Genomic DNA, 12631 nt, shown 5'->3' on the forward strand with positions numbered 1-12631 from the left:
TGATATTACTAGATCCGTACCAATATTGTCCAAATAATTACAATTATCAGCTAGTTAGTCGGATTGAATACAACTTTTAATGTAGGCAATACATCCGCCAAGATAGGTACCGGTTAAATTGTGATTAGAAAAGTTATGTTCTGTTAAGAAAAAGCGCTCAGTTTATGGCTTACAAATTCTGGAGTTCATATTACTTTTTTCCTTTAAATTGCATTTAGATGTATAGAATGATAGGATAGAGGAAAAGAGCGATGATGATAATTTGTGTAATATAACATGGTCTTCTTAAAATAAGCAAGAAGACATAAGAACACAGGAAATAACATTTCATAGGTTTATTGGTACACCTATTGAAACTCAAAACCTATCACCCATTCGAAAAAGTATGCCTCAGACCTGAGAAGAACGAGCGCAGGGAACTCAGCGGGCGTCTGTTTTTAAATAAATATATGGTTACAATGTAAATAGAATTTATTACAAAATAGCCTGAGGGCGGTCGCTCCATTCCCAATCGTTGGTTTTATTTAGAAAGTCATTTATGTTATAGTAACCTTTACCACACAAACTTTTTTTAACAATTATTTTGAATTTCGTAATACATTTGTTTTGAATATTTTCTAAGATGATACATCATAGTAAGATGAGAGCAAAGGTCTGATCATAGTTTTTCTTGCAGGTGTGCCTCAATATCGAGGAGTTCAAGGAGGCACACATCGTGTTCCTGTGCAGGCATCGAAGCTCGAACGAGGCGAAAGACCGCAGCGAGCGAAACTTTGCTCTGGCATATCTGCGTCTCATGCAGCGTGAAGGAACTACCGTGCCTGACGCTCAGCATCACTTGGCTGTTTATAAGGTTGGTTTTTTATTAGGGTTCCGTAGCCAAATGGCAAAAAACGGAACCATTATAGATTCGTCATGTCTGTCTGTCCGTCCGTATGTCACGGACAATTTTTTCCGAAACTATATAAACTATACTGTAGAAACTTGGTAGGTAGATGTATTCTGTGAACCGCATTAAGATTTTTAGATAAAAATAGAAAAAAAAAACAATAGATTTTGGGGTTACCCTTACTTAGAACTATAACTCAAATTTTTTAAAACTGAATTGTTTGCGCGAGTGACACTTCCGAAATGGTAAAATGTGCCCCCCGTAAGTTCTAAAATAAGATAACAATAAAACTAAAAGAAATATATGATGTACATTACCATGCAAACTTCCACCGAAAATTGGTATGAACGAGATTTAGTAAGTAGTTTTTTTACTACGTCATAATTCGTAAACCGTTATTTACCTTTCATTCAATGTTACTTGCTGCTACGGAATCCTTCATGGGCGAGTTCGACTCGCACTTGGCCGTTTTGTTTTGTGGAATAGGTAGGAAATATTTATTCATTGCGTGTGCAGTCGATAGGGCTGCACTTAGCATCAGGGCTTTTTGGAAATAGGGCTGAGATCTATAGAGATTAGGTGCTTAGACTTTCCTCAAACTTTACTTGCGTAAAGTGTCTTAGCATAAGCTCTGTATAGTTTCAGCCACCAAATGGCTATAAAACTAATACAATGACTAAGCTAAGCTTATATTCAGCTAAGTTTTACATAAGTATAGTCTGACTAAGTCTAAGTACGCTCTAAATATCTCAACCTAAAGTGACGAACCCACAATTTTTTCTAAAGGTCATGCTGCTTATATCAATGTAGTCTTAACATTGCATTAAAATTGCCACTATTTGACAACCCCTATAGCCCAGTGGTTAGTGACCCAGCCTACTTAGCTTGAGGTCCCGGGTTTGAATCCCGGTAGGTGTAATAATTTATATGATGAATATGAATGTTTGTTTCCGAGTCATGGATGTTCATATGTATTTATGTATGTTTCAGTAAGTAAGGTATGCCTAGTTTGGGGCAAGATAATTTGTGTAAAAGTGTGACAATATTATTTAAGTGAAACTTTTATTACATCGTCTCAAACTTTTTCGTGTGTGTGTTGCATGTCATGTGACGGTCGGTCAGCGCCTATAGTTCTCAGCAGCTGACCGCGTAGTGTATAGACTATTACTCATTTGTGCCAGTGCTCCGCGCTATTTTGTTTGTTTTGTCAGTGTCTTATGTAAATATTGTTATTTTTTAGTTAAATGTCTAGAATGTGAAAAAAAGTACCACTTTTACCGTGGTTTCTTAAAATCACACAATACGTTTTTATTATTTATTTATGACGAAGTAATGCACGCGTATGATCAATCAAGTATCAAATGACTGCCTATTTTCAGTTTTCGACTGACATTAAAACTAATAATAATATTAAATATATGGACTTCTAGATTGACTACAAACGTTCACAAACGAGTGAAATTGAAACAGAGGCTAGTGCCGCATGTCTGGGTCTGCCGTCCAGAAGAGATGAGCTGCCCGCCGGGTCTGAACGCGGGTTGACCAGGGCTCCACTGTCACTGGTTCATAGGGACACATTGACAGTGGCTACTAAGCTGTGTTCCACCAAGCTAACTCAAAGAGGTATGTTGATATATTATGTAACTGTATACTTACGTGGTGGAGCCGGCACATGGCCGCGATAGAGAATTTACTTAACGAAGTACATGACGTAACCCGACCCGTTCTAGAACTAACCAATATCACTAGTGGGAACCTCCTTTACACAGGAAGCCGGCTAGATTATGGGTATCTCAACGGCGCCTATTTTTGCCGTGAAGCAGTAATGTGTAAACATTACTGTGTTTCGGTATGCATGGCACCGTAGCTAGTGAAATTACTGGGCAAATGAGACTTAACATCTTATGTCTCAAGGTGACGAGCGCAATAGTAGCGCCGCTCAGAATTTTTGGGTTTTTCAAGAATCCTGAGAGGCACTGCATTGCAATAGGCGTCCTGCTTGTCTTGTCCCTTAATGTAATAAAAAAATCTTCGCTCTGCGATCAGTCTTTCAGTAACCGATATACAAAATAACTCCTGATACATACATACTCACAATATCACGAGTAGGAAAGGATTCTGCCCCCCAGAAAAAGGCAACCGAATAAAATAGAGTAATAACCGCGCTATTGAGAACAGAATTTTCTACCATAACAGAGAGACATATGCCGACATCTCCAACGCTAACTTTATTCCAGGCTCTAGTTACAGAATAAAGAGAAATAGTACAGAAGCTGCACTTGGGTACCTTTTACCTGTTCGGTTGTTTCAGAGGAGATCCTGGGCGTGCTCAAGTGGAGCACTCACCACGCTGAAGGCACTCTTCGTGATGCGCTCTCGAGTCTCCTGCGAGTGCCCAATGATGAACTGGTCAAGTTTCTGCAGGACATCCTCGACGCACTATTCTCGATACTGACTCAGGTATGTACTATGAATAGCTTCTGGGAGATATAAAATTGATGCCAATGCATTGTTATGTATTGAGAAACAAACTATATGGTCATGAACTGAAACTAAAGAGTATGTAATTACTGTAATATAATCACTTGTATCACAAGGAAGTATTACGTCCGTTCTGTACAACAAGCAACAGAGTAAACTACTTTTATAGTGGTAGCGTGAGTTAGGGGAAATAAATATAGTTACCGCTCTTACTGGATGTAGATAAATTTTTTACTATAGTGAATTGACACAGATGTCACTGTTACCGGATGTAGACAAATTATATTCTTATATAACAGGATCCCAGAAAATGTTCAAAACAAAAGTATTACGATATTCGTATGAATTATTAAAAATGTTTGTGTGGTAAAGGCTACTTTAACATAAATGACTTTCTTAATGATACCACAGATTGCGAATGGAGCGACCGCCCTCAGGCTATCAAACAATAAGTTTAATTGTAGAATGTTACTTTAATTGTAAAACATATTTTTAAAAAAAAGCCCACTGAGTTCTTTGCGCCCATTCTTCTCAGGTCTTAGGCATTCATTTTGGAATGGGTAGTAGTTTTTTGACTTTCAATAAGTGATGTCACATTCTATTTTGAATAAAAATATTTGAATTTGCTCGAAGTTAAATTTTTTCATATTAAAATAAAATAACCAAAATTATGTTCCCGTTTGAAGAGTGTCTTGGGATGTTATGAATTAATAGTTTTAATTTAATAAAAAATATGATCGTCGCTGTCGATTTAGTTTTCAAACAATTAAAATTGAGATATATGAGAAAATCTATATCGTTAACTATTGCGGTCAATATTTACTTTATTGCTTTATGGTAATTGTAACAGTTTCGAATAATATTATTGTAAAGCTGAAGAGTGAGAGAATGAGCTATAGGATAAGGCTATCTTACAATAGATGGGTTACACCTCTTATCTAGCCTATGATTTTGATCAAGACAGTCTTAATAAAAATGTTCTAACACTGCTGTATCCGAGGGCGCACGTATGTATATTTAATGATAAGAATTTACATCGGTGATATTAGGGGACACAGCTAGTAAATAAATAAATATTGGGCACTTTTTGATAAGGGAAAATCTTATGGGTTCCCGTCACCGACATGCTTAGGACTGTTGTGCGCGATAAATAAATAATCAAAAAAATATAAATATATGTTTGTAATATGTTAGATGATACTGGAGTAAATAACGCACAACTTGATTTATCTAAAAATAGAAATATTTATTATTATTATACAATTAAAACACTCAAAAATATTTACACATTGTGAATCTACTAACCTAAAAATAGAAAAATCGACCATTAAAGGTTTTTTTTACTTCCAATATTTTAGTAGATCGACACTGTATTACTTAAGTTAAACTAGTTATTTTGTGAAAATTATTTCTTTTCATTACTTTTATACAATTAGAAATATATAACTCCACGTGCAGGCTTAAATTCTCTCTCTCCGGTGTGCTCCTGTCAATGTCATTCTTCATGTGTAACGTCATAATTGTTAGGCGGCGTACACATACATACTCGTACATTAGGCTATGTACACAACATACAGTGTACAAAGCTTACATGTATATAACTAGTTAGACACTCGTTGGATGGGTGAAATCTCGTGATCACCGAAATGCTTAAAGCAGTATATCTGTATATACAGCTGATGCTATTTGTGCAACATTAGTGCTGTTCATATCTTACAAGTGAAATTGAATAGATTTAGTGAAGTGCTGAAATAGTGTTTTTGTTTGATTAATATATTATTGAAAATAAGTTTTAAAAATAAATTGAAATTAGTTACTTAACTGTTTTTAAACATTATGAAATATCAAATTTCAATAATAAAATTACTAAGTTTTCACTTCTATCGGAATTCTTTACTAAAGTAGTAGCTCAGGAAGCCGGCTAGATCACGGGTACCACAACGGTGCCTATTTCTATCGTGAAGTAGTAATGTGTAAACATTACTGTGTTTCGGTCTGAAGGGCGCCGTAGCTAGGGAAATTACTGGGCAAATGAGACTTAACATCTTATGTCTCAAGCTGACGAGCGCAACTGAAGTGCCGCATTGAAATGGGTAGAGCGTATCAATTACCATCAGCTGAACGTCCTGCACGTCTCGTCCCTATATTTCATAAAATGCATCATAAAAATTAGTCTCTACGAGTGCCATTATTTTTTGTTTGCTGTACTTGTTAAGGTGGAAGAAGATTGCGCGGAGTACAGCGAGAAGAGTTACGCGGTACTCGTTCTTGATTGCCTCCTTCTGGTGATATCTCTGGTCAGCGACCACAAATACCAACACTTCCAGCCCGTACTCCGGGTCTACATCGAGAGCAGCTTCTGTGACGCTCTTGCTTACGAGTGAGTACTTATTATTACGATATTATTGACCGGGCGTATTAATACTATATTTGTTATGGAAAAGGAGTGCAAAAAAGCGTACGGCTCGTCACTTGTTAAGTGATAACCGCCGCCCACATTCTCTTGCAACACCAGAGGAATCACAGCTACCCATGTCTTATCGTCCCGGAAACACCGCACAAGGAAGTTCATTCCACAGCTTTGTAGTACGTGGAAGAAATCTCCTTGAAAATCGCACTGTGGAGGACCGCCACACATCCAGATGGTGGGGATGATAACCTAACTTGTGGCGTATCGTGTGAAGATGGAATTCGGCGGCAGGAATCAGGTTAAACAGCTCTTCGGAACACTCCCCATGATAAATGCTGGCCTTTAAGGAACGTGAAATATAAGATGATAAAAGAAGGTGGTAATATACTAAACACTAAACAGAGTGATATTAACTAGCGAAAAAAAATGTTTAAAAATAATTGTAAAATGAGCTGCCTAAAGTGAGAAATTCTAGACTTGCAACCCCGCACTTGTGCAACACAAAAATGCATACTGGTTTGCCTGTAATTGGATTTACACCATAATTTATACTTATTTTGTTATTTTTATAAGCTAGTAATAGTGTATAATCTGTTGGTGAACCTAAATAAATGACTAAATATTTGAAACTGCAAAATAAGGATACAATGAAAGTCTTGAAGTTTTGATCATATTCCAAGTGTTATCTATAGATAATGTAAATGAGCCATAAAAAAAGTATTAGTAATTTTTTTATTGTGAGAAGCATTTTTTAATAATTTTGTATTCTATAGTATTGTAATATAGTTATTTTTAAAAAATTAATAAATATAAAAAAAAAAGTTCGAGGTAATAGTTTCCGTGGTTTTTTGAGTGACAGCAATGTTATGTTAATATAAACACGATTATTGATAGTTCATCTATTAATAACACTTTATAGATACACCATCTTTGGCTAATTTACCCAATCTCATTTTTTTAAATATTTTAGCTAGGTATGTAATTGAAACAAAACATATTCTTCTTCATCAAGTCCAGCCATTTAAACCTCTCCATAAGTGAACGTGCAAAATTAAAGTCAGTTCCAGCAAAAAAAATATAATGAACCAGTGGTTTATATCCTTTTTTGATGTTTATACTTCTTTGGGCGCGTTATGAAAAAGTGACGAGGGTGAAATTTTAAGATGAGCGCGCATCACTGTAACACAAAAGTAACAGGGTGAAGTTTGTTCTTAAAATTTTCTGACGTTTGCGTCATTCGTTATTTTTTTTGCATTTTTCGTCCATTATTAGGACAGGCAAAGGGTTCAAGCCCATACAGCCGTCTTCATTATTCAATAATTAATTGTCACAGCCAACTTTGCAAGATTTTTACAAAATTGTTCTATATAAAAACGTAGAATAGCACGAGGAACAAATAATTTTAAGGATTTTTGCTTTGTTACGCCAAAGAAGTATAACTTCTTGCTTGCATACACACGTTTTTTTAAATGTATTATTGCACCACAAAGTAAAATTATGGAAACTGATTTTTGTATGATTGCAAAATGATTCGTAATATAATTGCAATATTGCAGAAAGCTGATATCTATAATGGTGTGGACGATCCGGTCGGCTGAGAACGGCGAAGTGGCTTCGAAGCGTCTGCTGCAGTGTATGAAGTGTCTGGAGAGTTTGGTGCGTGTGCTCGTCAGGTCCAGGCAGCTGCGAGCAGCGCTGGCCACCGGCCGTGATGGTGAACCCTACTGTCAGCAGTTACAGGTAGCTGTTCAAGTTTTTAAGGGTGTTTTAAATACTCTAGAACGAATGTGAAACAATACAGTCTCTTTAATAAAATATCTACAAAATTCAACGGTATGTGTGTGAGCTCCGACGCACGACTGGAGTTTACTCCTCAAGAACGATTGTTTTTGAACAGGCATTTTTGGTGGAGTTTCAAAATTTCAAAATATGCCCAAACACAACTCCTATTAAAAGCGGAACTCAAAATTGAAATTTTAAAAGGTCCATCAAGGATGTTACATTTTGGCACACCCTAATAGGTATATTATGCTACATGCGTAAGCTATCACGTAGTATACTGTATATACTGCCTACACACAAGTATATATATATATATACACACACACACAACTGAAAACGTGCGCGAGAAATGATGCGCTTTCTCATACCGGGCGCCTTATATTAAAATCGATTCTTAAGGAGTAAACTCCAAAAACTTATTAATTCTTACCTTTATTTTTGTAAATTCACACTTGTCACATTATAATTATTTACATTGTACGGTTTCTAGAATTAAGTTACTTATTTTTTTCTTATTTAAAATATTGATTGTACCAAATTAGAATAACCAACCTAGAATAAGTATGTAAGTGCAAATCAGTTGTTAATATTAAGTTGAGTTATTGTTGGTACATCTAAAATAAAAAAATAAAGAGTGACCCTATGCTCTATACCCGAGGCTCCTTTGCAGAGGAAGCCGGCTAAATGGGTAGCAATACAGCGCCTATTTCTGCCGTGACGCAGTATTGTGTAAACATTACTGTGTTTCAGTTTAAAGGGCGCCGTTGCTAGTGAAATTACTGGGCAAATGAGACTTAACATCTTACGTCTCAGAATGACGAGCGCAATCGTAGTGCCTCACAAATTTTTTGGGGTTTTCAAGAATCCTGAGCGGCACAGCATTGTAATGGGTAGGGTGTATCAATTATCATCAGCTGAACGTCCTGCTCGTCTCGTCCCTTATTTTCATTAAAAAAAACAACTGTTATTGTTGATTGATACTTATGTTAATGTGGGGACTGTATTATGATATTATAAATCTATATATTATATAAAAATCAATTGCTGTTCGTTAGTCTCGCTAAAACTCGAGAACGGCTGGATCGATTTGGCTAATTTTGGTATTGAATTATTTGTGGAAGTCCAGGGAAGGTTTAAAAGGTGAATAAATAGGAAAATGCTGCTTATTTAAATAAAAACAAGAAATTTGTTTTTCCTTTGATGTGTCCATACATAATTTCTATGAGAGAATTTATTGACGCACGGTTTGACAGTTCTGCTGTGAAACAATTTCATCACGACAGCAGGGTGCATATTTTACGAAGTAATCTTTGATGTTATGATATATTATTGACAAATTTATATAAAAGCATTATTTTATTTATTATTTACAGAACAACGTCTGTCGGGTCAGCTAGTATATAATAAATATAAATATATTATACAGTATGGTCTGCATACCTATGAAATAAATAAAAATATAAACTAATACTGTGTGTGGACTACCACAGAACTATCGCAAAATTAATTATATAATTAAAAACTTTAAATTGAATAAGTGAAATTTTCAAACAAAATAAATATTCAAATAAATGTAGTAAAATTTAACAGTCTATATAAACAACTTACCTTGACCCCGGAACGATGTGCGAAAGCGGCAAGTTGTCGGCTTTAACCTTTGATTCATTTGATAATTTGCGACGTAATTTAAATACACTATGTTCATTTATACGAAAACTTTTTTATTTCGGGATACCTATCTGAACTGAACTTTAAATTGAATATTGTGCATTAGAATAATAATGGAAACGTAAATTTTCAAATTTTCTAAATGTCCACCACATTCTTGATGAACACACAAGTTACATCACCGTACAATGTTGTCCCGAAAAATAAATGTCAAATTCACAGTAATAATAATAATAACAACTAACTTAAAAACACAATTTACACATACACAAAGTCAAGTACCTAGTTAATTAGTGTCTATTTCACTAATTGCATTTATTAATTTTACTAGCTAAAAGTTATATTATCAAATACAATTACTTTTTACTTACTACGCTAGTTAGCTAGAACTTCAATTAATAAGTACAATTAGTTTTTCATAGTCAATCGTTTGAGGCAATCGCGCAAAAAGTATGAAATCACTGCGAAATACAAATTAGCTTATTTGCCCAGAAGACTCGCGATAAACTAAAGTGGTGCTCAGTGCTCACTTTAAATAGCGCAAAAATAATTCCTTAATAGGGAATTCCTCACGATTATAGTTTATCGATTCTTATTTAGCAACCATCACCAAATACCTAAACATGGCTACTTTTTTTGTGTTTTTCGAATATCTTAATAATTTTAACAAATTATTTATTAGATAAACTTTTTTTGTTAGTTTTTAAAGAACTTTCTCCCACGTACAACTCAGCAGGCTGTGGAATGAACGTCCTTGCGCGGTGTATCGTGGACAAATGTCAAAAAAAGTATGTACAAATTTCTAAAGGTCTAGCAATGCTCATTTCTGCATAAAAAATCCTGAGTATCAAACGGGCAAGTTGGTACGATTTTTAACAATTAGATTGCTTTGTATTACGTAAGCTGTAAGGCATGCCTACCCTACAATTCTATTTTATCGATACTTTCCTACACATACACCAACAAGATAAACTAGCCTACAAACTATAACAATTATTAATAAATTAATGAATGGGTAAATTTTGTAAAAAAGAAATTATTTTCGTAAGTTCAATTTACAAAACCACTGTTTTCTGAGTGATTTCTTGAGCAGCAAATAGGTAAGTTGGTACGATTTTTTATAGGTTGCTTTCGAATTACGTAAGATGTCAAACAAGTAATAAATCGTTATTGTTAAGTTCTTCCCTATTCACAATAATTATCTCTCAACTAATTTATAATTTATGAAAACAAAATCACGAAGCTGTTTAGTTTTAAATACCTAGGTGTAGTGTATTTTTACAACAATCATTACAGAACAATTTTAAAATAAACTTATAATATAACTTATTGTCTATCGATTACAACTTCCTTTAAAGAAAGCTAATTATCGATAGAAGATATCTTTAAACTACCCCGCCCGTACGAATTTCGAGCTTGCTTTGAATCGCACCGCCCGCGACCGTCAAAGAGACACCGCCGGCACGTGTACGCTGCCAAAGAAAACCGCTACTGGCGGCAAGGCCGTCTTATGACACTATTGAAATATTCAAGTTCATTGAACCCTTGACCCAGTTAACTAATACTATACAGTACGTATAAATTTGTGCAAAATGAAAAGTATACTTTTTGACAAAACCAATGCACGGATTTCGTTAATTTTTGCTATATCGTCAGCAAATATGCTAACAAGTATGTACCTACATTTGTTTCATATAAGTTAGTTCCATACTGTATATATAACTGGAATGATGTGGTAATGAAAAAAATACGTATAACTCGTGGCTTCTCAAAATGTATATCGATTCATGTATGTAAGGCTAATTAGGACAAATTTTGTTCAGTTATGAAGACGGAAAAAACGAATTTCATCACGGATTACGTATTTTGTGACCTTCTGGAATACACAGCTTACACTTCGTCCATCCTTCTATTAGTATGTCTATCAGTAGGCTGTATACACGGACTAGTAAAAAAATAAGGAATCCGTGTCAAAACAAGCCGATTAACGTGTAAATACATAGCCCCACGCACACACTTACACTACTACAGGCCGATAGGCGGCCATTATGAGAATTGTCATCGTCTGTGACAGGTAAGTTTGCGTCTCAATAAAATATTTTAAAAATGCCGTCGTGCGTTGTGAAAAAGTGTAAAAACGATACTATATAAGTATTTGTGGCCATATATGATTATTTAAGGGTGAAAAAAATGTGTAACTAGTAACCGTACACACACTAGCATAACGGTGTTTCACTTGCTAATATCACGGCGCGGAGTCCTTCTTTTTTTACTCATCCGTGTTATTATTTTTTGCGCCATTACAAGAAATAGTAAAAAAAAATATTGAATTCCAAATTTAAAAAAAGTGTGTGTGTACTTAATATGTATACACGCAAGAAGTTATAACTTCTTTGGCCTAACGAAGCAAAAATCATTAAAATGATTTATTCCTCGTGCTATTCTACGTTTTTAGAATGAACAATTTTGTAAAAATCTTGCAAAGATGGCTTTGACAATTAATTATTAAATAATGAATATGGCTGTATGGGCTTGAACCCTTTGCCGGCCCTAATAATGGACGAAGAAACCAAAAGAAATAACGAATGTCATTTAAATTCATCGTTAAAACTTATATTTTAGTGTAAGAAGTACAATAATTTTTGAAATTATAAGATTTAGTTTAATTCTATAAAATATAATAAAGGTATTCTTATACATCAGACATTTTGACGTCTGATGTATAAGAAAATTTTAGGAACCAACTTCACCCTGTTACTTTTGTGTTACAATGATGCGCGCGCATCTTAACATTTCACTCTCATCATTTTTTCATAACGCGCTTAAAAAAGTATAACTATTAAAGTATTTTTAAAGTACATACATAGTTAATTTAGTTATTATTTATTTAAATTAATTATTCGTCGCATCATTTCCCAGAATTTTGATTAAAAGAAACTTTCTTGTTCATCAAGCAATTCATGTCATTTAGGTATATTTAGGCATTTTGAAGAACTGGTTTACATAAGTGCACTTTTACGTCATATGCATTAATGTTATCGTCTACAGAGTCTGCTGGAGGCGTTGGTATGGTTGATGCGGTGCGGAGACCACGCACTGACCTGCCAGGGTTCCGCACTCAAGTACCTGCCGCACGCTATCCCGCACATGATCACGATATATCCAGACACCAAGCTCAGGTAAAGTTTTCATTTTTTTTTTTTTGAGTGTAAATTACGCTAATATTTGTCTTCAAACAATCCGACACGTGTTTTGCCTCTACACGAGTCATCCTCAGGAGATGTTGACTCAGAATATAATAAAGTTGGATAATTATGGATTTCCGCAAAATAACGCATCATTCAATACAAATAGGAAAACTGATTTCGACGGTCATACTCTCGAACAACACCAAAAGAATC

The 12631-nt window shown here is 34.8% G+C and overlaps 1 protein-coding gene across 4 annotated transcripts in view; it reads left to right on the top strand.

Annotated features, from left to right (window-relative positions):
- The window catches only part of LOC126977219 (dedicator of cytokinesis protein 1), a 91761-nt gene that overhangs the window by 36538 nt on the left and 42592 nt on the right, over positions 1-12631 (top strand). For all 4 annotated transcript variants that reach the window (XM_050825930.1, XM_050825929.1, XM_050825931.1 and 1 more), the window contains exons 12-17: positions 677-853; positions 2320-2512; positions 3201-3349; positions 5587-5750; positions 7337-7520; positions 12279-12409. In XM_050825930.1, the coding sequence (XP_050681887.1) occupies positions 677-853; positions 2320-2512; positions 3201-3349; positions 5587-5750; positions 7337-7520; positions 12279-12409 (998 nt within the window). The remainder of the gene's footprint in view (positions 1-676; positions 854-2319; positions 2513-3200; positions 3350-5586; positions 5751-7336; positions 7521-12278; positions 12410-12631) is intronic.

Source organism: Leptidea sinapis, chromosome 44, assembly GCF_905404315.1.
Source record: "Leptidea sinapis chromosome 44, ilLepSina1.1, whole genome shotgun sequence".
NCBI lineage: Eukaryota > Metazoa > Arthropoda > Insecta > Lepidoptera > Pieridae > Leptidea > Leptidea sinapis.